The 24,918-nt window shown below is 50.2% G+C and overlaps 6 protein-coding genes across 6 annotated transcripts; 1 reads left to right on the forward strand and 5 right to left on the reverse strand.

The window, feature by feature from the left end:
* Positions 1–2,787: 2,787 nt before the first annotated feature.
* On the reverse strand, positions 2,788–4,476 carry M438DRAFT_276678 (Rhodanese-like protein; the record flags this gene model as incomplete). The annotated part of the gene is made up of 2 exons (XM_029900868.1): positions 2,788–4,171; positions 4,229–4,476. The coding sequence occupies 2 exons, from the start codon at positions 4,474–4,476 to the stop codon at positions 2,788–2,790; spliced, it is 1,632 nt and encodes a 543-aa protein (XP_029759440.1).
* A 3,983-nt stretch (positions 4,477–8,459) lies between these two features.
* Positions 8,460–11,564, forward strand: M438DRAFT_356628 (uncharacterized protein; the record flags this gene model as incomplete). Its single annotated transcript, XM_029907113.1, has 3 exons — positions 8,460–8,876; positions 8,930–9,506; positions 9,568–11,564. The coding sequence occupies 3 exons, from the start codon at positions 8,460–8,462 to the stop codon at positions 11,562–11,564; spliced, it is 2,991 nt and encodes a 996-aa protein (XP_029759441.1).
* A 4,405-nt stretch (positions 11,565–15,969) lies between these two features.
* M438DRAFT_356629 (uncharacterized protein) lies at positions 15,970–16,512 on the reverse strand (the record flags this gene model as incomplete). Its single annotated transcript, XM_029907114.1, has 1 exon — positions 15,970–16,512. One exon carries the CDS (start codon positions 16,510–16,512, stop codon positions 15,970–15,972), a length of 543 nt encoding a protein of 180 aa, XP_029759442.1.
* A 541-nt stretch (positions 16,513–17,053) lies between these two features.
* On the reverse strand, positions 17,054–18,043 carry M438DRAFT_336584 (uncharacterized protein; the record flags this gene model as incomplete). Its single annotated transcript, XM_029903901.1, has 1 exon — positions 17,054–18,043. The coding sequence occupies one exon, from the start codon at positions 18,041–18,043 to the stop codon at positions 17,054–17,056; it is 990 nt and encodes a 329-aa protein (XP_029759443.1).
* A 1,073-nt stretch (positions 18,044–19,116) lies between these two features.
* M438DRAFT_375691 (histone-fold-containing protein) lies at positions 19,117–20,103 on the reverse strand (the record flags this gene model as incomplete). The annotated part of the gene is made up of 4 exons (XM_029908602.1): positions 19,117–19,219; positions 19,346–19,433; positions 19,494–19,565; positions 19,620–20,103. 4 exons carry the CDS (start codon positions 20,101–20,103, stop codon positions 19,117–19,119), a joined length of 747 nt encoding a protein of 248 aa, XP_029759444.1.
* A 546-nt stretch (positions 20,104–20,649) lies between these two features.
* M438DRAFT_276470 (uncharacterized protein) lies at positions 20,650–24,531 on the reverse strand (the record flags this gene model as incomplete). The annotated part of the gene is made up of 2 exons (XM_029900857.1): positions 20,650–24,149; positions 24,201–24,531. 2 exons carry the CDS (start codon positions 24,529–24,531, stop codon positions 20,650–20,652), a joined length of 3,831 nt encoding a protein of 1,276 aa, XP_029759445.1.
* Positions 24,532–24,918: the final 387 nt, after the last annotated feature.

Consider the following 24,918-nt stretch of genomic DNA (forward strand, 5'->3'; position numbering starts at 1 on the left):
TATCTCAAGCACTCGATCCTCCTTCTTTGAAGAACATCCGTCGTGCCATTGACGCACTCATCGATGTCGGTGCCTTGACTTCGTCCGAGGAACTGACACCGTTAGGAAATCAGCTTGCCAAACTCCCTCTCGATGCTCAATTGGGCAAACTCATCCTTCTCTCATCCGTATTCGGATGCCTCGACTTCGCTCTTAGCGTTGCTGCAACCCTATCATCCAAGACCCCTTTCGTAGCCCCAATGGGTGCCAAAAAGCAAGCCGACACAGTCCGTCTAGGCTTCAAGCGCGGCAACTCAGACCTACTCACAGCATACAACGCATACAGCACATGGCGCAAAGCCTGCACCACCCCTGGCATATCGGAACAGCAATTTTGCCGCAAGAACTTCCTCTCTCCTATCAACCTCGCCAACATCGAAGACCTAAAGTCACAACTCCTGGCTTCTCTGTCGGATGCAGGGTTTGTCTCTCTCACATCCAACGAACGCGGTGCGCTTTCTCGCGTCCGTAACAGTGGTCGTGGTCCTAGATCTTTTGTTGCTGTTCCTGCTTCCCACAATTCCTTCGACGCCAACGATGCACTTCTCAATGCCGTTACCGCATGGTCTTTCTACCCCAAACTCGCCATCCGCGAGGGCAAAGGTTGGCGCAACGTAGCGAATTCGCAGTCGTTATCACTCCACCCTCAATCCGTCAACAAAATCTCCCCAGCCATTCCACCACCATCCTACCTTTCCTTTTACAGTATCATGCAGTCCAATTCGCGTTTCACCAATGCGCAAGAAACCGCTCCCGTGGATCCCTTTGCTTTGGTCCTGTTAGCCGGAGATGCGAAATTCGATCTTTTCTCGGGCGTGGTGGTTATCGATGGTAATCGTTTACGCTTCAAAATGCATTCATGGCGTACTTGTTTTGCGGTCAAGGTACTAAGGAGTAGGGTCAAAGAGTTTTTGGGCAGGGAGTTCAAGCAACCTGGACGAGCTATGGTGCCGGAGAGACAAAAGGCTTGGATGAAGGTGTTTGGACAGGTTTTCGAGGGTGTGGAGGGTGCAAGGGTTAGATGATGTTATTGAGCATTGGAGGGCACAACAGACAGAGAGGCAGATAAAAGTCTTGACTGGGTTGTTGTTGATGAAGACGGTTAATGGCCTTGTCTTAGACATCGCCGTTCCCACATCCTAGTGATACCCACCTCTCCGATTACAATAGACATTGCGCATTTTTGCATTTCAACCAACATCTCGCATCCGTTTTCCAAGCAGTGTTAAATAGATTGCGCACCTTTCCTTCTTCATCGTGTAAAATACTCCACCCTCTTCTTTCCTCGCCCCAATTCTGCAAAACCTGATTTGTTTTTTCCCTCGTTTCGCAAACATCGCATCCGCGGTGGCAAACCATCTCCACGATTGCTTTCCTCGATGCATCGCTCGATCTATATCAAGATCTCTTCCGTAGCTCACCTCCTAAACCTTGTTATCATCCACCACTCTTATTGAAACACAAGGAGCAATCTTAAATTATTCTTTCATGCGGAAAAGGTGTGCAAAAAGCGTAAATAAACATGAGATATCTATTTACATCTCGATGTTTGGCACGTCGATGCGGCGATGCACGCTGTCAAAAAGTGGATGCTTTGTTTTTTTTGTCGTGCATATGACCCTGTCGTGGTTTGCTTCCATGCTTTTTCTGCTTCCATGGCATTTTGGTTTTTTCCCCCTTGAGAAATAGAGATGATGGAAGTGGGTAAGGAACGGGCCGTGAGAGGACAATCGTGGTTCTTCTAATGCAGGGTTCTCTGTATTGTTGTTGTGTTTGTTCTTGTTATACCTTGATGTTTTTTGGGTCGGAAAGAAGGATAATATCACTTTGTGTTTATCGAGTCATGATTACAATCTTTTGGTGATCTGCTTAGGTTCGATTATCAGATCATGGGTAGCAAGGAAATAAACTATCTACTTAATATTACATTGCCTCATTCCTAAAGGGGGAAAGGACAGATACAGAGTGACAGGAACTGATGGTCGTGTGTGTGCTACCTGAGCTCGTTAGGATCGACTAAGTGAAAAAGTGCGACCCTGACCTACTCTTCCTCGTACATCTTTTTCCTTTGTGCCTTTCCTCATCCCTTCCGGTAACCTTAAGGCTACTGTACATTTTCGAGAATCCAAAGTCAACGGTCACAAGTGATGGCAGGTAAGATGTAACTATCGTTGAAGAATTTGTTTACTCTTATGAATCTCTTTGGATGCTATGCTTTGAGAAAAAAGGATCTCGAATTGTGTAGAAGGAACATAGGAAAGAGGTGCGATGTTCATGCTGCCGACCCAAAATGCCTGTAAAGGTTTGAACAAAGGAGAAGAAAGATGCCTGGAACTGGATGAAGAAGAAGAGTGAAGAGGACTGCCTGCTTTGGGCAGAAAAAGAGAAAAATTGTAGTCGAGAATAGAGAAAAAGAAGAGGAAAAAACATAAAAGGGCGAGGTCTGCCTCTAGCCCAGAGAAGGGTATCCGCGCAATATTGACATACGAAACAAAATGCAGCCGACACCTGGTTTGTATGCCGGCTATGTCTGAAAACCCAAAGTAAAAGAACACCACCATGGTTTCCGTCCAACCAATGCCTAAAAACACTGTGATGCTGATGAAGTTTGCGCCACGAGAAACAGATTCGCTTGAACGCCGCAGATAAACAAAGGATGATTGTGATGCAATCCAGCCGGTACGCCATGCATGGAAGGAGATTGTAAACATCAAGGAGAAACAACGATGAAAAATGTAAGCGCAAGCTTTAGTAGGAAGCGAGGCGGCGAACGAGGTTTTGGCTCAGAGGGGAGTTGTCTGGGCTGGCATCGAAGATGCCGATAGTGCTGAGGCTACGAGAGCCCATGCGGTTGCCCGAGGTGGGGCTATCCTCGTGACATTGACCGAATGCGTAGGTCTGAGCGCGGTTGAGCTTTGCACGCTGCTTGAGCTTGCCCATGCCCTTTTCGCATTCCTGCTCGTGGTCCTTGTGGTGCATCTCGACGTAGTTCTGAGGGAAGCACTTGGTGCGGTGGCTAGCAAAGAATTTGCTGTAGCCACCTTCGAGGATGTACATCTCGGGGAAGGTGAGCTTGGGGTATTGGAAGTCGTTGACAGCACGGTCACGATTGCGGACGAACTTGGCCATGCGGGGGGCACGGAGCTCAGAGTATTCGCAGTGGAGGATCAGGAGTGTGTTGGGAGTGACACCACCATGTTCGAACAAGTCCTTGGTCAACTGGTCCTTGTCATTGTAGTTGACGGCGCCGTTGATGTGGCCACCGTTGTACTCGTACTCGAAGCGGCAGTCAACGATCAGGATCTTGTCGTAGTGAGAGTTGTAGTCGCCATTGAGAACGCTGACGAGGGTGTCCTGCTTGACACGAGGAAGGCTATCAGGTTCTTCCTCGTTGATGAAGTGAGGGAGCTTGGGCTTGTATGGCTCGTCGAGGTCCATCGAGACGGAAGGCGACGAGTTGATGTGAGAGTAATCGTCCTGTTGGCCATTGATGACATCGTCGGGGTGCTGAAACATGCTAAGCGAACGGCGCACCTGCTTCCTGGGAGGAGGGCGGACGGCGGCGGACTTGCGGACTTGCGAACCCAGAGGCGAGCCGTTGTTGCGGCAGAGGGAAGTGCGACGGGAGGGGGGGATCATGTATGACTTGGAAGGCGATGATTCGCATTCTGAAGAAGGGCTCGAGGTGCAGCTGAGGCCGGAACCGCCGAACTTGAATGTGGGGAGCTTGTGTTCTTGTTGAGGTACTGATGTGGTGGAGTAGGAGTGACCCTTGCTTCTAGCCAGGGAAGGTCTAAGGAAGGCCGACTTCTTGCGCTCAGGAAGAGGCATGAGGGTGGGCTTCTCGGGGGTGGGAAGAGAAAGAGCCTCTTGGCAGGAAAGCATGTCGTTGTCATCGTGCTCGGTGGGCTCGGGCGAAGGCGAGGGGAGAGTGATGTGGGCGACGAAGCAGGGCTGCTTGTGGGGGAGGGGCGAGATGTCCATCATGTCACCGGGCGACGACATGGGGATGGGAGGGGTGCAGAGGCCGTCGTACTCGATAAGCGGGGGAGTTGCGAGCTGCTCTGATCTGTCACGGGGCAAGAAAAGGTTTTGGTTGAACAATGAGCGTCTAGGGGTAGGAATCTGTGGGCTGTGGATTGTAAGCTTTGGGCACTCTGGTCTAGACGTGGAGGAATGTGGTGCATACCTCTGATCAATGTGGAAGTTGGACGACAGGTCTGCTGCGAGACTGGCTGTAGGCGATGAGCCACGTGCCGGACGCATTGTGAAGTAGTCAGGGGCAGTCTTCTTCATGCTCAATTCCTTAAAGTTGAAGCTGTTAGATCCGACCGTCTGCGACTGGTACATGGCTCTCGATGCAGGCAGGTCACGGCGGTGGCCCCACGGCGGGCACGGCGGTGGGTGCATGGCAGCCAGGGGAGAGGAGAATTCCATCATAGACATGGTGATAGATATGTCGATAGTGAGGGATGCAATTGATTAAAATATCCAGTAAAGCGGGATAGAAGTCACTGCTGGCCGATTGTGGATTTGCGTAATTGTAGGCTGGACTGCATAGATATGGTTGCTGGTCGATGGGGGCGGTGCTGTTGCTGGAAATGCTGCTATTGGTGGATGGTGGATGGTGGATGGTAATTGATCGTGGTATAGCTATATTCAATGCTGGAGGATGGCCGAGTGGATTGCGGATGGTGATTGGCTGAAGCTCAAATTGGCGTCGAGGATGGATGGTGGTGGGTGATGGTGGGTGATGGGCGGCGAGTGGGTTTGGTAGAATGGAGTCGCTCTTGGTCCTATTAATCCAGGTGCACAATCGGGGCAACGGTGGGATGACTACGGCTCAACTGCCTTCTCTGAGGAGCAAGAGGTGACTTGAAGCGGGCGCGGCTTGATAAAAGAAGGCTCACGGCAAGGAAGAGCGTTGGCATGGAGATTGCACACAGCAGCAAGCTCAGGCAGGCCAGGCCAAGAATCCAACCAAGGCAAGGAACGCACGACCAGCAAGCGCGACGGATGGCCCAGCATGGACAGCCCCACGAACTCTGAACAAACTGTCTGTCACACACACGCAGACCGGGCCCCAGCGGTCCAAGCGACCAAGCGAGGATCCATCAAGCATGCCCTAGCCAAAACCGAACTGCATGACAAGCGCGCAGCAACGGCCCTCCCGTTGGACAAATCATATGCCGCTACCGCTCGTCCTGCAGCTGATCATGCATAGCATTTGGAAACTCAAGGTGAAAGCTGCACAGCTCTCCATCGTCGATACACATCCTCCACCCCGGAGCGTCATGAGCCTTGTCAAGCCTTGTCGACGTCCCGAGAAGCTGCTACGATCCGACGACTGCTTCGATCAAGCCCACATATTTTGCTCCCCTCTGTCCCGTGTGCGTCGTGAAGTTGCATGCATCACGAGAGAGGGGTAATTCTCAACATAAGAGAGTACAGAAATCAGAGTTGCCCTGGTTGCAGCCTTCGTACCGCCGTTCCACCCTTCTACATCTACCCACCCACCGCACAGATACTCAGACGCGCTCCGTCGACACGCCAAAGAGACGACACCAACAACGCAGATTATTGTCTCGTTGCTCGGTAGATTGTCAAAGGTTTGCTCGACGCTGACAAGGGCCGCCGCCCGCCGAAGCCGTCCGTCCCACAGACCAAGCACCGTCCTTCTACGACCACCGCTTCGGGAATAGATGCTGCTTCTATTTTGTGACACCATTTGCTTCAGAGGGTGACTCTGTCAATCCTCGCATCCTACTGCCATATCTCCTTGCCGCAGCACACGAACATCAAACTCAATGGGAACAATCCCATTGTCGTTTCGGCTGCGTTTCCTGTCAATTGACTTCTCCCTGCCCGACCTGGCTTCCCCCTCGCATGCTTTGGTCGTTTTATTTGCAGGTACGTCAACATCACGCCTTGATCCAACATAATATAATGTGCAAGACCCTTCCTTCATATAACTACCTGGCGTCATGGGCGATTCTCCGCCAGGAACAAGAATACGTCCGGATGCATGACCACGTTCTGTGGTTGGCTAAGTACGATCAGGCTAGACGATCCTCTGGCGTCCGCGTTTGGCGTATCCTTCCTTCTGGATGAAACCGGTCCTCGCACGGCTGCCCGCTTTTAACGGCGTTTCGTAGACAACCAAAAGTGGATTCTAAGCTGCCATTTGCGTGCTGCGCTCGCGTGGCTTCGCAAGCTGCCTCTCAACTCCGATGTGTGCATCACTCTTCTCCAATCGCAGATTCTCCGCGAACCATACGATTGCTCTAATGCATGCGACGTCATTCTTTGTGCCGTGCGATCACATCTTAACCTGCTGCATGCCTACTCCGCCCGCCTGATGTTGTTGGATTAGTTCCATCTTATCGAGGTAAACACAACACGGCATTTGATGATCACTTTCTCAGCAAATTCTGCTTTAATATCCTGAAGCACATTATCACGACTAATGGCTGGTCTCCGTTGCAACGATGCGTTTGGTAAGCACCGACGAACGCCCTGAGGACACTGACATGCGGCTTTGCCGTACGCCGTCGCCGGAGCCAGAGACTTTTCTGACTAGAATCACGGATTTCCCTATCGCGGCGCGGTCCCCAAGCTTCCAGTCCCTGCCAGTCCCTGGCGAGTAAATAGTACCACGGGCGATGGCTTGCTCAGCTGCGGTCCAATCGTCGTGTCACTTCTCGACTATTTTCTTGGGCGCGGGTATGGCTTGATATCGTATCCACCCCGTGTGCACGCTACAGGCATACAGATTTGTGGAGGTCAGGGTTGGGTGTGCTGCTCCGCTTTGTGCGATAAACAAAGTTAGTGACAGATCCGCGAGTGCGGATACTGCTAATACTGTTCCTGATGCATGCACGTGATATGCTATTCTTACTTTAGTCCTCTGTATAGGGCTGTCCGTCCCTATCCATATATCTATCCAAGCATATCGCCCGTTTCTACCGACGATATTGAGTCGCACTCTTGCTATCCATACCTTTGCGTCCCTTCCCCAATACTCGTCCATTGGCGTTTCCTAGCGAACAGCCACTGCTTTTGCTTTGTTCGCTTCGCTTTGCCTTTGCATCCGCAGCTTACTCGACGCCGGCCCGCGTGAGTTTTTCTTTGCTCAGCAGATGGTGATCCATCCTCGACCCATGTTCGTTCCGCACCAAGACCGTCGTACCAGCCAATTCGTCTAGATTGCAGTAGATTCTGCTCGGCGGAGAACAGACCTTCAATAGAAAGAAAAAAGAAAGCATGTGGGTCGTATGGGACCTATGGGTCTTTGGGAAGTGAAACTGAGCCGGAGGTTTTTACGATTGATTTGCTAACGGCTTTGGAACTCAAAGTATGCCAGCTGCATTGTAGGTCGTTGTACCGGTCATATAACAGCACTTCCCCAGCTTAAGTCAGCATGAAACTTGCACTCTTTTCACAGCAACGTCTATCGCAGCCAAATTTTACATATCACGCATCGATGAACGGCCACGTCTCTACACACAAAATTTCATCCACCATCGCGCCACTATTTGATAGGCACAACACCGATACGATCAACACCACTATCGATTCTTGTCACGATACCTATCTGCACTCCTGCGCCAAACCATGAAACCCTCGACTCAAATCCTCTGCCTCATCCGTCATGATCGTTGGGTTTCTTCGATAATACCAAGGTAGACGTTGTTCAGCACATCCATTCAGCCGGATGGCACGGCGACGACGAGACACCAATGCATGTCTTGCTTCTCCCCGGTCGAGACGAGAGCCATAATAGTATCACGCGTCGACGCAGGTCCCTGACTTTGCTGATGGTGGAGTGGAGAAGACACATGGATCTCTCAATCTCGCGCATATGTTTCAGTCACTCAATCCGAGGAAAAGAGAATTTTGCTAGTCGTCGTCACGATGCATGCGGGCGTGGAGTTTGACTCGCAGGGTCTTGAAGATATGGGCCCTTGAGTTAGCGGTCGCAAGTGCGCCGTGCCATGCGTGTACGAGGACGCATACAGCTTCGATGGTGTGGTAGCTCTCTCGGCCGTGTGCTACAAGCTCAAAGCTGGCGTGCTCTCGCGCGTCGAATCTCCAGGGAAACGTTTTTTGCTTTGCTCGTATATTTGAAATCCAAAAGCGCCATGCAGTGTGGGCACAATATCGCCCAGCTTTTCGTTAATCAATCTTGTGCTTCTCCATTTGCATCAGTGTGGAAAATGTCAAAAACAAGCTCTCTGTGCTCCAGCTTTGCGGCTTGCATCCGACGCTGTTCAGGGTCTTGTGCTTATTCCGATCCATAACGCCAAGAGCATCTCCCCGCAAAAGATTATCATTATCAGAAATTCTTTGCGGCGCCATGTCTTTGCGGTTGCTCTGCCATTGCATATACCCTGACACATCCTCATCAAACACTCTCCACCATGGCTGGAAAGCGTCGCCGAAATTCGAACGGAGAAGATGAGGCGGTCCATGATACGACCCATCCCTCGCGCAAGCGACGTGTCGAATTTGGTGTTGCCGACGCTAAATTGGCCGCGCTATACAACGATCTGTCGGACGATGTAAAAGCAACCAGACTGAAGGCCGCTGCAGAATTGATTCGTGCCCTTGCAGATGCGGATCCCGAAGCCCTGGACAAGTCCTTGACTAGACTGATCAGAGGTCTCTGCAGTAGTCGTAAAGCCGCGAGATCTGGATTTTCAGTGGCTTTGATTGAAATCCTGAAGCTGACCACCAAATCTCCCTCTGCGGATGTGGAAGGCGTAGACTTGAGTCTTCCCGCAATAATCGAGAGAATCATTTCGATTACCCAACCCGAGGAGCAGAGCAACAACAAGGTAGGCTTCCGCGGCCCCAGCTACGTGGAATGCATTGCTAATCGACCCTACAGGAAAGAAGAGATCATCTCACAGGTCGTTGCTTTGGTTTCAAGTCTCTAATTCAGAGCCAGCTTCTCTTTGCGAAAGGTGTATCTATTACTGAATGGGAAAAGGTTCTTGACCATATCTTCAAGCTCGCGACCGAGACCACCTGGCTGCGAAGAGAATGCGGCGTGACTCTGTATGAGACATTGGCCACCTTAACTCAGATCGAAGACCTCGATATTGAATATGTCGATCTACTCATCCAAAGACTTGAGCCTTTCAAGCTCACAAGGACACCCGAAGGTCTTGCTATCTGGTTGACCACATCTGTCCTCTTTCCCGACGCCAAGCTACCCAAGGGATCATGGAACCATAACGACCCTCTATCGTCAAAGGAGAGAGGTACCGTGGCGAAGATCCTTCGTGACAATGGCGCTCAAAGTGAAGATGGCCCTACTGGTAACAGCACCGGTGCTGCCCAGAGTTCGCCCTCGTTCGCCTGGTCAATCATTCTATCTCACCTCTACAAACGCCACAAGCCCAGCAAGAAGTCTGAGGAGAAGGTGTCTGACTTTGAAAAATTCTGGCTGGAAGCTGTAGACCGTAAGCACGAACCCTATCAAGATCGTCGTATATCTTGGACGATTAGCTGACCCGTTGACAGAGGGGCTATTTGCCGCATCCGCCAGTACGGAGCGCAAGTCCTTAGGACTTCAGGTCGTCTCCATGGGAATCTCGACCGCACCCGTTCAGCTGCTTCATGCTGTTTTCAGCCCAAACGCCATGCGCTGCATCATCAACCAACGTGCCGGACAAGACCGATACCTCCATGAAGCAGCGAAGGGTCCACTTTCACAAATGGTTACCCGCTCAAAGTCTGATCAGGAAAGCATTCCAGTGATGCTGAAGGGTCTGTTATCAGGCAACGGTGCTGTGGACTTTGACCGTTTGACAAAGTCCAAAACGGCCGAGGACCTCTTCGCTCGCGCAAAGGACGAAAGCGCAAAGGACGCTTTGACACTCTTGCAACAGCTCTCCGCAAAGCCCAATGCCGAAGATCAACCGCAGGCTGATCTGAAGCGCCGCCTCCTAGCCGATATGATGCTGAACATGGCTCGTAAGCAACAGGCAGAGGAAGGTAAGGATAATGAGAGTATCGCGTCTCTTGTGTTGTCTATGGTTCCTTTTGGCTATGCGGACGCTTCTGCTGGTGCTCTCAAGGCATCTCCTCCGCTTTCCGAAGCAAGCCAAGAGATGTTCCGCTCGCGCCTCATGTCTTGTCTCAATCATATTCTCTCTGCACGTATGGACACCGACTTCGCAATTCTCGAGAAGGTCGTCGAAGAGGTCAAGACTGTCGATGCTGCCTCCAAGACCGGTCTGAGAACCAAGGCTGATGAGGAGATTGTGAACAATCTGGAAACGGCACATAAGACTTTGAAGGCTCTGAAAAAGCTCGAACAGAAGCAGAAGGAAAGTAAGAAGGCACCTCTACGTGCATTCAAGGCCTTGTACGCCCTGTCCATCTTGCTCGTCTACAACGGTGAGGCCGACGTCGTTCCTGTCTTGGAAGATTTGGAGCTGTGCTACCAGTCGTGGAAGAAGAGCGAAGACGCTTCTGTCATGCTCGTCGAGATCTTGCTCAGCTTCATCTCCAAGCCTTCTGCTGTCTATCGCAAGATTGCCCAACAGGTGTTTGAAGCCTTCTCTTCCCAGCTTGATGCCGAAGGATTGCAATCAATGTTGGATATTCTCGACAAGTCGGAGAACCTCAGCGGTCAGCAGGAGCTCTTTGAGCAAGCTGATGATGCCGAGGAAGGTGGCGAGTCTGGATCTGACGAAGATGCTTCCGACGTTGAGATGCTAGACGGTGAAGGTGCTAGCGATGTCGAGATCGACAGCGACGTTGAAGTCGTGGAAGGTTCAGAGAGCGGATCCTCTGATGAGGAGGACTCGGAGGACGAAGCCGAAGTCGATGAAGCCGCCGATCTCGAAGACTTCGAGAACAAACTTGCCCTTGCATTGAAAACGACAAAACCTACGGAAGAAGACTCGGACTTTGACGAATCTGACATGGACGACGAACAGATGATGGCTATTGAAGGACATCTCACTACTATTTTCACTGAGCGTAAGAAGATCACCAGCAACAAGAAGAAGGACAACAAGGACGCCAAAGAAAACATTGTCAACTTCAAGAACCGCGTTCTTGATCTGTTGACCATCTTTGCCAAACAGGAGCATTCCAACAAGCTTACTCTTGATTTGGTTCTGCCGATGCTCACGCTGATCCGAACAACCACTAGCAAGCAGATCTCGGACAAGGCTTTCGGCTTGTTACAACAATTCTTCGGAACTTGCAACAAGACCAAAAAGTTCCCCGAAGCCGACGACGCATCCGAAGTTCTTGCCCTGTTGCATTCCGTCCACGATGAAATCCGAGCCAACGCTTCCAAGTTGCACAGCAACGCTTGCAGTCGCTCAAGTCTGTTCCTTGCCAAGATTTTGATTAACCTCGACGCCAAACATTACTCGGATGTTGCCGACTGCTACAACAACCTCCAGAAAGAATGGTACAACAACCCGAAGTCGCAAATCCAACCGAGCGTCTTTACCGAATGGACCAGCTGGAGCATTACTACCAAAAAGCACAACAACTGATCTCGGTACGGACCGACATATTCGAGAAGCCCTGAAAGTCGTGACAGGCCCTTCGATGATAGAACACTCGACGCTTGGACTTTGGGGTTGGCTTCGAAGTAGGCGTCCAAGGCCTGTTATTGCGCAACGAATACACATGTCTTTTCGCATAGCTCCGAAAAGACAGACCGCCTCGACTAGAGAGCCTCTGATTGACGTCAGATATTTAGACTTCAATCAATTTATACGGCGTCCTCCTGTCAACAAATCTAGGCGCTGCTCTCCGTGTTGATTGTGTATACTCTAATCGATGCCCAACTACCGAAGGCGCTCTCGACGTCAGTCCAATTTCGCTTGTGCATAGACTCTTCATACCAATCACAATCATAACACTACATCTCAGTCGTTCATATCTCCCTTTCATTTCGGCATACCGTTCAGGCTATCGATCCCAAACGTATTTCAGGCCATCCTATGGAGTCAGAAGTCATGGTTCCTATTCTCGAGACTGACAAACCGTTTGCAGACCAAAAAGTCGTTCGCATGTTCCCTGAGTGCTTGGCGTGAACATCTAGCAATTTGCCTCTCTATCCTTGGGCATCCCGCACGACGTGGGCTTTTTGAGGCTTCCAGAAGCCGTTGACCGTTTCCCGCGAACCGCCCCTATACAATCTTTTGTGTTAAGGCTTTCCCTATTGACACGTTCTTTTCTATCCATGTGGAATGCTTAATGCTGACTGCCGTCGCTCAGGGAGAATTATTGTTTATGGACCGACGCAGTATCGAACTTTGATAGCGCGTAAAGTTGTGTTTACATTCATATCATCCCGCCTGATACCGGAAGCCGAGGCGTACTCTTCCCTTTCCAACTATCAAGGGGATACGATAGAGGTCTCCTATCCAAATACACAAAAACAGTCGATTGTCGTGTGCTCTTTCCAGACCCTGCATATTCACCGCAACTTCTGCATAGCTAAACGGCATGATGCTGTGTATCGTGATTTGAAGGTGGGTACCCATCTACTTGCGACATCATCATCTCGATTCTCCAAACTTGTCTCTTTGTACACGTCGCTGCCCAAGCAATTCCAAGCTTTAGCATTGTCGATACAGTCCCTCATCGATATCAATATGGCATCTCCAGATCTGCGACGTCATCCGCGACCCGTGCACAGTCTTAAATTGGGAACAAATTGCACCGCTTGCACAAAAATCAAGGAAGTGTTCCTTCGACCCTCGTTTTCTTGACCGCCGGGCCGCTACACGACCACTGCCCGCCGAGTCACAGTGACAGCGAGGCGTACAATACTACTGACGGCTTTGGCATCGTCGGCGTGTCGATCATACCTGCTTCCAGGGTCCTCTTTGCAACACGTATGTCCTGCTGCTCCGGTCGCCTGTTTGTCTTCCGCTCGCGATCCAAGGAACGTCGTCGGCGTGCTTTGTCCTGCCGGCGTCCTCTGAGAAAGGGTACGGCCGCGATTGCACGGCTATGGCGCGGACGCCCGAGAGTGCATTATTCGTTTGCAAGCACAGGTCCCGATGCTTGAAACTCATTTGATGGACGCGGGTGTTCCTGAAGATCGCGAAAGCGTGTGTGCGATTCGGGAGGAACAATCGAAAACCAAACCACGGATCGTGGGTACACGTGCTGTTACCATTCTTTCACTCCTCTATTCGAGTCGTGCGCATTATTTGCGACGGCAGATTGATTGTTCGATGAAGAAGAGAATTTTCTTGTCTCTCTCTTCAATCTAATCCCCCTTTGGTCTTCGCGATCGAGCTCACAAATCGTGCGAGTCATAAAACAATGTCGCATCAAACGTTGCAAAAGATAGTTCTACGAGACGGTAGACAGTCAGAAAGTCTGTATGCACAATTTCCCCAGGTTAGGAGGTCTGATGAACAAAACGGATTAAAGGAGCCGCGTGCGAAATAGGAAGTCAACAACGAGGTGCAAAATCAGGGTCAGAGGGGAGTTCATGACGACATTGGCAATTATATTGAGATCTATCAAAACAAGGTCGTCTTTTAGATGATGTTTATATACAGACGTGAAACACATGTGAGTAGATAGGAAATAGTGCTATGATATAAGAGAGACGAGTGCTCCTACAATGAACAGAGTTCTCCGATGCCTCTCTTTCCGCCCTCACAACTCCGATCACATACCGCATAGTGTGTTTCGCATGCAACACAATATCGACAAATATCCACAAGGCTAGCAATCCGTGAGAACTCTCTTTAACAGCATTTGTTCAACCCGGATGCTGGAAGCAACGAGTCGCACCTTTTCCAATAAATGCGCCCCGCCTTTTTGTATGCATTCCATCGAGATTTCCTAGGAGCTTTATTCTCGATTTTCCTGTTCCCGGGTTCCACAAGTTGATGGACAGCGAGAAAAAAAAAGCCTCATGCGAGTAACCGCGTCGCGCGCGGCAGAAGCGCCCCACCAAGGAAAACCGACCATTGGATTGCTCAAAAAAGAGTCGCTCCATTCGTACGCATGCCGCGTTGATGGCAGATACATGAAACACAATGATACCGTGTGCAGAGCAACCAAACCTGACATTGCTGATGGAATATCATGCAGCATGGGACACTCAGAAAGTCATGCAACTAAGACACTGCCAGCACACAAAACTCATGTCTGCGGTTTCAGCCAGTTGAGAAAAAGGGTCTAAGGGTTCGTAAGTGATGATGCCGCCATCCCGCGTTGAATGGACGCCGCACTTCTCCAGCCGGACTCCTCTACAGCTGGAGGCCTGACAACGTCTATGAATATGCAAGTCAGTTCTCTTTGGGGATGTCTGCTCTCCACAGCAACACGTATTGCGCTACGTGGAGTGTGAAACTCTCTCCAAAAAAGACGAGACGTATGATAGCCAAGCCATCGCCGGAATTGTCGGCCGTCGGATAGCAAAAGAAGAGTCCAGGCGCACAAAGGACTTGATGTACGTGGTACGAAGTCCGAAGGAGCCCTGCATCTTTATGCCAGGAACCGGGTGACCCTGGTCAACTCTTTTGTACGACTCACGAACCTTTCCAGAAGGATCCCTTGGGTCCAACAAAACTCTGCCAATCATTGAGTGATTGACACCGAACCTAAATTTCCCAGAAGCATAACCATAAAACCCAAGACCAGATAGCACCACAAAAAAGTCTTGACTCTGCTCAGCCTACAAAGCAAGTATCCACTTCTTCGCGAAGCCCATCGGATAGAGAAAACATATGCAGTTGGCTCTCTCTCTAGCAAACACGCGTTCATCCGGTGCTATGGAGTTTCCGCCCCAGCGGTATTTAGCCTACTTCGCTACTGCACGTCTATATGCATCTCCGGGTTGCCGTATGCAGAAGTCTATTCTGCATGTCACAGAAAGCAGGCCACGCCATGGCGGCCGCCACGGCACCTTTCGACGCAAGGCAAAGGTTGATCTCTGCTTGGAAAAGAAACCGAAATGCTACATGGCGTTTTCGCTTCGGCTCTGCCCCGAAGCAAGCCTTTCTGCTGTGCATCCTCAACGGAGGAGCTGAAACCAAAAGCAGGCATCCCAGACCTTTTCGCTCTTAAGATCGACCATTTACGCAGGAGCGTTGGAGCTACAACCAGACAGATCTGCGAACATACAGGCCACTCATGAGGAAAACGCAATATGAAGATCTTTGTCTTCGTATCCCTTCGCTTCTTTTACTTTGGGCCGCCCTGGATCAGGCATATGCAACAATATCTCAGCTTGACGCAGGTCCCAAAGCACAGCTGTGATGGCAATCTGCAAAGGTAAAAGGTGCCGACAAGCGGTGAGATTCTTATCTGTGTGTACAATATGTGCCGGGCTGTGTAACTTGTGTTGCTTGTACTACTATACATGTATAAGGCTTACTGAGCTTTGCTGACATGTGGAACGCCATACATGTGTATAACCATGGGACGCCTGCAGGGTATATCAACCCTAGCATGCCCTGCCATGCTGACATCCATGGATCACGGCTGAACACTATGTTTCAGAATAGTGGACGGCACTTGTGTCTCGGCTCGGGACAACATAGAGTAGACATGGAATACAACGCCTATCTATACTTTCGAGCCAGGTAAGCGTACGGGAAGAGAGATCGCACTGGCATCGAAGTCTCATCTCTGCATCCGTGATCGCGGACTGATCATCGAACTTGGTAGCAAAACGCAAAATGATTTTCAGATCACGCCGACTGTCCGAAGAAAGCACATACGGGTCTAGTCTCAGCAGACATTGTCCTGAGTGTCGAAAACATCTTGCCTTCCGATGGCTATGTGGAGAGATATTTCGACATGCTGGTACGGCTGTGGTGTGGTTTGTCTGTGATTCTGGCCATGTCACATCTCAGCCTCCCTTTCTGCTATGGAGAAAAGAGATCTGACACTCATGTGATCTATTCAAAACCCCTTCTCTTACAACCTAAGTTTTTTGACCATATCTTCCACCCTCCATCTCCTCACCCAACAATTTCCCGAAGAGATGTAGTTGACAGCCATCTCCACTGCGAAAATCATCATCACAAGCCTATGCATCTGCTTCAACCACATCGAACCATCATTGCTGCTCTGACTCAGGTATGCGTTCAACGCATGTACGAAGCAAAGTAACCACGACACCAGCATCAGAGGTTGTTGGTGTAAATGTCTGATTTGGTGGAGTCGGTGTTCGAGCGGACTTTGCTTCTCTCCCTTTGCGTTCTCTTCCTCTTCCTCTTGATTTTGTTCATCCTGTTGATTTTGTTCATCTTTAATCTTCTCCTCTGTTATCGCTTCGTCCATCACGACGGAAATGGGCCGAGGCACCCATTTCCTCCTCTCCAATCGTACGAGTTTCGCATCCGTAGTCTTCAGCATCTGTGGAGTGGACTCATGTGGCGGAAAGGGTGGGTATTTATCGCCATCATCCATATTATCAAAGCCTTTGGCGACTCGGAGGCGGAGGTTTGGGGATGTCATGTCTGCATATATCGCGTGATATGTATGATATGGCAGTTGTTGGTTTGATTTAGACTTGTTGAAGAGAAATTTTCGGTTGCGGTAGGAAGGTAATTCTTTCTGAAATGAAAGAATGGGCGGAGGATTGTTAGGTAAGATCGATTTGTGTTTGTAGGTTACTCATTTTATCTGCTTTGCAACTTTCCAGAGTCATCGCCTGTGGTCTGAAAATGGTCCTGCCTGCGTGAGACATTTTGAGGTCGATGACTGATGTTTTTCTACCTGGAGCTTTGAGACACGTAAGAGGAGTTGGTGCCTTCGGTGTGTGTGATATAGACAACTGCATCGGTATTGCCTTCCTCGTGTAATTGCCAGCAAGATGCAGAACATTTCTTTGACCAGGGAAGTCACGGCTCGAAAGTAGCTTTGTCCATCGCTAAGCACCTGCCCAAACCTCGCAAAACATGATCCTATCCTCCTGTCTCTTGTCGATTGGATAAATTCCCTCCATCATCCAACCCAGGATCATTGGATCATCTTACTCCATCGCTGGGCCCTGCCTCTACCTCTCCCTCTGTCTCCCTCTCGAATTTGCAAGATCCTGCTCATCATCTTCTTCAAGCCTCTTTGTCTTGTCCTTGCCCACTCGTCTAGATTTCGGTGGCCACGTCGCAATCTTCTTGACCTTCTTCCAAGACCAAGATTTCTTCACTTTCTTGTGCGTGGGGGTGGAGGACGGGTTGTTGTTGGAGGTATCTTCTCGTGCTTGGAAGAGTGCTTCCTCGTCTTCATCGTATATCTCATCCATTCGGTCGTCCTCATCTTGCTCGTCATCTTTCTCACCAACTTCCAGCGCTGTCAATTTCCTCAACTCGGCATGTTCGCCCAGGAGCTCGTATAATCGCTTTCGTCTCTGCTCCACGAGGCCATGATGTGGGTTATAAAGTCCTTCGAAGAGGACTCTGCATTGTCTCCTCAACTCATCATCGTCGAGCTGCATGGAAATCAAAGGTGCATGTCTCGTCTCTTTGGCATTTTCCTCTGGCGCGTGCTTCGTAAATTTGAGGGGCCAGGTGGTTGATTTCCTCGGTTTCCAGGACTTGATTCGAGAGTGTAGGGATGAGAGGACAGGAGTGGAATTACCGCTGGTGAGGTTGAGCGGTGGTGTTGTAGCGGCAGATATTGAGTGTACGGAATCGTGACGTTGTGTGATTTCGCCATTCATTTCTTCCATTTTAACCAACATCTCATCCACTTCAGCCAACGTATGATCGTCAAAAGCTCTATAAGGGTCTAGAGGAAGATGTAGATGATCCCACTGTTCTACCGTAATTCCTTGGTTTCGATATCTCCTACTACCTGGTCGCAAGAAGGGATTCGGCATATCTTTTTGGCATAGCGCTGGACCTCGGGGATCTGTCTTGGAAATGTGGAAGCGGAGCGCCATGAAGTAGTCATAATGTCTATTTTCCACATGATCGTGCTGGGTCGGATCATTTGTGATGGCTGAGCCGAAGACGAACATATCCGTGGATGGTGGTGTATACGACATGGCTGCGGATAGAAGGCGAGTTGTTGATGCGTAAGAATTCCCAAAAGTCGAGGAAGGAAGGTATACTATTCCTTGGAGGCGAAGTAGAGTGATGAGCCTGGCCTATGACTGATATCTGGTCCTGATGCAATAACCTTCGCATAACACCGCGACTTGACGACATTGCCTTTGGGTAAGAAACTAACTCATCATTTGGGCATATGTATGCCTAGAATTGCAAGTTGACGTTCGTTGAATTTCTTGGTAAGTCATAATCGAGCAGAGAAGGACAGCTTCAAAGTTCAATCGCAGATCAGGTTATCCTCATAGAATGCATGATTTGCGTCGTTGTAATCATCCACCAAGAGCCTGTAAAAGGTATATCTCTCCCTGTCCAGGACGAGTAGTCGATTGTCAAAAGTATTGCACGTCGGGACGAGTTGTCATCTCCAGTAGGTCCAGAGACCTGGCTCTCTGTCAAGTCTCCATGATAGTCAAACAGACTCTTAGCGTGGCTAGCGCTTCGGTGTAGAGAAGCAGACAGAGGTCGTCGAAGTTGCTATGGTGGCCGCGGAAGTGACCATACCGGAGAGTCCAGAGAAGATGTCGTTGGTGCCATTCATGAGGATTTTGGAAAGTATAGATAACTTTCTTCTATGCGGACTGCTGCAACCAGATGTTTGAAGACGACGAAGCCGACCGCGGGATGTTCTCGATGTCATGTGGACAAAGGTAGTACAAGATGTATAAGTCATGGATGCAACGTTGCTCAAAGAACATCAATCATGTTTGAAAGAGTAAGTAGATTAAGCTAGTCTGTCTTGAATTGTATGTTGGTGTAGCAAAGCGATTGTAGCATAGTGTCATGTCTTTCGTGTATCCATCAGTATATTCCCAGCAACATAAAATTTATCCGTGCATAGCTGTCCTTCAGTAAAAAGCAATTCAAGAAGTGCTTCCTTGTTTCATTCCATCATGTAACCCATCACACTTCGGGTACTCCAGCCAGTCGTGTTCTGTCACACGATATAGTACCGTATTGTCTCTCGAGTGAGTTTGCATACATCGAGTGTAGCTGTTGCCAGTAAGAAGATTTAGCGGTAGTTGTGTCCAGTGTTGCGGTTGTATTGACGGATGGCCTTGGTTCCTTCGGTGATAGCATGCTTTGCCAGCTGGCCTCCGATGACGAGCTTAGTACTATGGAAGGAAAGGTTAGTCCAGGAGAACATGGATGACCGCAGACACAGTAAAGTGACAAGGAGAGGAAAGGAACGATGCAGCAAGACATAAAAAGAATGGAGGGAAAGGAGCAATGTTACTCACGCGCACTGGATGTCGTGAGCCTGAAGCGTAGCCTTCTTCTGCTTCTTGCACAGACTGGAAGCTGTCTCTGCAATACGGGTACAGATGTCTGAGGATGGCATTAGTTAAAAGCTCTTGAACGGTATGTCAAAGTCGTGATGTTACTTGCCATTGGTAAAGTCGTTCATGATGCACATTGCAGTCTTGGACATTGAAAGAGTAGGATACATCTCCTTCTGGACTGGACGAGAGTGTCAGCAATAGGCAGACCAAGACAGGAAAGAGGAAGACTAACCTTTGTGGATGTACGCATGGAAGTTGGTAGGGTCGTTCTTGCGCTTCTTCTTGCGGATCTTCTTCTCACTACCATCTTCGTTCTTTGTAGTGGTGGCAGGCATCTTCTTGCCGGCGATGGCACCCTTCTTCTGCGCAACCTTGGGCTGGGCATCAGGTTCAGCGTCGGCCTCATCATCAGTGGTGACCTCAGTAGCAGGTGTAGCAGCGCCAGCGTCATCATCGGCATCATCAGCGTCATCAGCAGTCGATGCCATCGCACCATCAGCAACATTGGCGTTTGAGCTATCAATGTGCTCGCTAGATGTGACTCCAGCATCAGACTGGGGGTCTGCGTCAACCTGAGTCTCGGCATCAACGGCGTCAGACTGAGGGTCCTGCTCGCGGACAGCATGCTGAGTAGCTTCTTCGACAGCAGCCTGGGTGTCGGCGATGGCTTTCTCGGTCTGGCTAATAGCGCCCTTCTTGGCTCTCTTGGGAGGCATGATGTTGATGATGCGTAAGAGGTGTTGGATGAGAGTAGGGGCTTGATGAACGTGAAGGAAGAGTGTTCTAAACAGATGGAAGAAGAAAACACGTAAGATAGACGTATTGGAAGGGCGAAAGCGACGAGAGAGGGCTTGATGGAGGAAATTATTGGAGGTGGTGGAAGCCGCCGAGTCTCGAGGCGGTCAGTGCCCAAGGCAACGATACCGAAACACGACTAATAAGGAAGGAACCAACCTCTAATGGAGTTCGACGACGAGCTGTAGCTGCCTCGAGGTAACTCAAGTTGTCAGATGGCCCTGAAGAACAAGGACCTGCTGGTGTGAGAAGGAAATACGTTCATGTTCTCACGAATTCTACAACCACGAGTCCAGCCTATGCTACTTTGATCAACATCTCAAATCGTTATGCTTTACCCAAGCCGTGATAATGCTACATGGCCTTTAAACGCCTCTGAAGCATGAGTTCCTGCTAAAATTACAGTAGAACGATCCTGTGTCCTCAAACGCCGATGCGCACGTACCATGATGAAGCCATGCCTATGTTCACCTCTGCAGCTCTCTCAGTGCTCTTTTCATGCTCTCGAGCCTGGCCTTTTCTTTGACGACCATGCCCTTGGCGAGATCCTTCAGCATCCGTCTGCCAAACTTGACGTGCTGCTCTTGCCAGCCAGCCAACTCTGCTGCCACAGTCTGTTGTGTGTAGCGTAGCTCACTTCCCAGAGAATCAAGCTCGCCTTGAGCCTTCGTCGCTTTCTCTTCGGCCTCGGCTGCAATCGACCGCCGTGTCTCATCAAATAGTCCTATATTTGGTGTCCAGCGGGATTGTCTGCCGAGAGAGCCGAGCGCTCTTTCAATGTTCCTCCTTGCTTGATTCATGCTGCCAATCAGACTCGTCGGTCGCCCAAGAGCAACAAGTACTGCCGTAGATGAATTTGCGATCGAGTGCAAGGAGTAGTAGAAGTTAGCAAGAGGATCAGATTCTGATGGGGCCAGAGCCTTCGTGTATCGTTCAAATGCTATAAGGTACTTTCGGGGTAGGAATTGGAGGGTGGCGACGCCGGTATTGTTGAGTAAGCGCGCATCGTACAAATCGGAGTTCAGCATGCGCTGTGCATTCGTACGTCTTATGAGCGTCTTGACGGCATGAGAGACCCCACGAAGTTGCTCTTTCGCATGAGATACGAAGGACTCAACCTCGCGCGTATCAATTATGGGGTCATAGTCATCCCGAACATTCTCAACACGAATCTCTGCCTTGTGCTTGGCTCGATCGGCCAACATGGCAGGATCGATATCAGGGACGAGGAAAAACTCCCACACCATCTCGTGTGTTGAGAAGGTGGAATGAGTTAGGAGACATTGTAAGAAAGCATCAAGACGTAATTGAGTGTCGCGTAGTACCGCTCGTGATGGCTTGGATGGTATCAAGAATGGAGAAGTCAGGTTGAAATGTGTCGGTATCCACGATGCAGGTTGCTCTATCGAGAGCCATTTTGCAAGATGCTCAAAGTCGGCGACAGAGCGACGGCAAGTGGTGACGGTGATCGTGCCATTTGGATTTGGACCACCAGACTTCAGAACTAGGCGGACAGTTGCGTCTTCCACGAAGAATGAGCGAACCACGGAGGTAATTCGTCCATCTGCGGCTGGCCGTGTCGATAGCAGCACTAGGTCATCTATTCGATTCCTGACTTCGTCGTCTTTGGCTAACTCAACAGCCGTCAAGCCTCTGATGTCTTTGACTTGCAAATCCACTCGAGCATCGCCGAAGAATGTTCGAACCAAGTCGAGTCTACCGTATTTGCTCGCCATCATCAGCGGCGTGAAACGTTTGTCATTTGCTGCATTGACGTCGGAGTCGCAATGGCGAAGCAACCAGGCTGTCAAATGTGGATCGTTGACGATGTGTAGCAGAGTGTTGCCCTTGTTGTCTATATGGTCCGCAAGATGAAGCGGCTCTTGGTCTGGTTGGGTGTTTGTAGCAAGTGTCAAAGCTGTTTCGACCATCCATCGATATTCTTGATGATCATAAGACCTGCACAGAGCAAACAGTGGTGTTTGTCCATTCTTGTCTTTCAGCTGCCAAGGTAGCATTTCGCCTACAGTCTCCATGAGATGCGGTTGGTTGAAAAGATAGTGGGCGAAGCTTCTCCCCTTGCTATCCTGTCGGACAAAGTAGGCTCGTAAGGTGTTATCTGAAGGCGCATTCCTGATGATGTGATTTAGCAAGAAACTGGTCAAATTCTTGTCATCACCCTGTACAGCCGCGACCAGTAGGGTCACTCCCTCATTATTGCAGTCCTCTAGCACGAATTCGATCGGGAAATATTGATCCAGACTCAGCAGATACTCCAAAGATGCGAGCTGACCATTTTCAATAGCCATCATCAAGATTGAGTCTCCGCCCAGTCCTTGCGACTGTGATATTTTGTCGAGTGAGCTGTCGCCTGTTGAAAGGGTGCTCACAGTAGAATCTATGCTCTTGGACCTGGACCGAGATGGAGACGAATATCCGGATGATACAGAAGCACTACGGAAGCTCGCCATTGTCACACGCTTTCGTTTTGGCTGACTGGCTTCTGGTGGTGGCGTCGGGGGCTTTTGGAAAGGGAAAACGTGGGCCAGTGATCCACCAATGGCGGCAAAATTGCCATTCGGCATCGATAGTTGCTGTTCTCTTTCAAGATTGAGATTCGTGAGTCGCGAACTGAGACTAGAGTCGTCTTGATCTCTGAAGCTCTCATCGAAAGATGGCGCCTCTTCAATGACTTGGCCGTCCGCTATCCAAGGAGCATCGGGTTGAAGCATGTTCCGCAGCTCTGTTGTGTTTCCATTTCTGGTTGCTTTCCATAACCGTGCATTCTTTCTCGCGGCAATTCGTAAGGCGTCAGAGTCTTGAGAGAGATAAACAAGCACAGCTTCGAATGTGCTCAGCACATAGCCCATCTCTCCACTATCAACATCGTCGATAAACACAAAGTGTCTCATGTATGACAGCCTGGCGTGCAAATGTCGAACAGAGCTCCTGATGACGACAATCAGGAGCATTGAAACAAGCGCATCGGCGTTGATAGTCATGGCTATGCTTGGCTTTTCGGCTGCGCCGTCCGGTCGAACGCCAGGCTTTCCTACGTTTGTAGTCGGGGTCGCAGTGACTGTCTTTGCCGTATCCAGCAGGACTTCGATCATCTCTTGTGGACTACTGGCTACTCCCATCTTCTTGAACATGCCTACAGCCCGATCGATTCGGATCGCCATATCCCGCTTTCCTCTCATGCCATCTTCTATTGGTATACCGACTTGAGCAACGTCAATATTGGCCATTTTTCGAAGTCGGTGTTCGAGTTCAAGATCTTCCGAGCGGCGGATGTTGCATATCCGAGGGAACAAGATAAATTCATGCAGCTGCTCAGCAACATGGCGTTCGATCATGCGCTCAACTACCGGTCCTGACAAATCGGTTGTAGCACCGAGTAGAGATAGTTGTTGTCTGTCGACTCCTTGGAACAGGTCTATAGCAGCGGTAGTAGCGCTTTCGAGTGCAAATCGCATAGTGTCCTCTTCCGGCTCAATAGTCAATGACGAGAGACGGTTACTGCTGTCGCTCCCAGATACCGAAGACCTTAGCGAGGCCAATGAATCTTCCAATGAGGTTGAAGAGTAATTCGACCTTTGTGAGCTCACTGAAGGTGCTCGCGATGACTTGTTGGGTACTGGACCCTCAAATTGTGCCGCGAACTCCTTGAGTGTTCTGTCCAGCCCATTTTGCAGTTGTCGAGCGATCAGAGGAAATGCGGTCAAAAGTTCCGTGAATGATGCGATTTCCTTCTTTTTCACATCCGAAGCCGAGGGAGTAGTAGGCTTGGGTTTGTCTGCAGCGCGTTGCGCAGCGGTTTTGATAGTTGCCGGTATTATGCGAACAGGATCGTATGAGCCTACTAGCGGCCTCGAGATGTAGTAGACTAGCCATTGTTGAGCCTCAGGCATGTCAGGGCAGAACAGGGCGTCAGTCAATAGCTGCGCCTGGGTCAAACTCTTGAAACCTATGCGCTTGGATTAGCCGAGTCGCAGAGCAGCTGGCAGACGAAGCAAACCTTTGTTGCTGTAGACATAGGTATCCTTGACAACTACCGTCCTGCCGTTGAGTGTGTTATACTGCTTGGCCTTGCCCTTGGACTCCCGAATGTTGGCTCCATCTTTCGACGTTGTTCCAGGGGGTATGCCTCCAGGCACGCGAATGACATGGCTGGAGAGAAATTCTTCAGATACGGCAAGGTCGGCGTAGGGCGCAGTCGTCTCGCGGTCGCGGCCTTGGAACAGAGATTCTGTCGTCGGAACCAGGAGGATGTGGTGGTTCACAGGAAGACACTGCGACGGAAGGGTGCTTCTGAAGAAGGCCCGCAGAAAGGGGTTTAGAGGGTGCATTCAATCGGTGGTTGCTGGGTCATGGCAGGGTCGGATGCGAAATGCGCCCACAACTGGGCCGCGGAGTCGTAGAAACAGATGCTGTCGGCGCCTGATGTCGTCGAAACCAACCAAATCTCAAAATGTCGATGGTCCGCTTCTCGCAAACGTCTGAAAGTTAGTCTTCGCATCTGCGTGCCTAGAGCTACGCCTCGAAACCGCTTCAACATGTGACTGTCGCCGGCTCGGAGTACGTCACCGCCCTGTTGGAAACTCCAGCCGGCTGCCGAGCCCGTGTCAAAATCCGTTAACTTTACTTTGACGAGGCTGACTGAACGACGCGAATGCCCATCCACTGGTCCTAGAGCTTGTCGGACAGCCTTCGGACACGCGCATATGCGCATGTGG

Source organism: Aureobasidium pullulans, assembly GCF_000721785.1.
Source record: "Aureobasidium pullulans EXF-150 unplaced genomic scaffold scaffold_12, whole genome shotgun sequence".
Taxonomy (NCBI): Eukaryota; Fungi; Ascomycota; class Dothideomycetes; order Dothideales; family Saccotheciaceae; genus Aureobasidium; species Aureobasidium pullulans.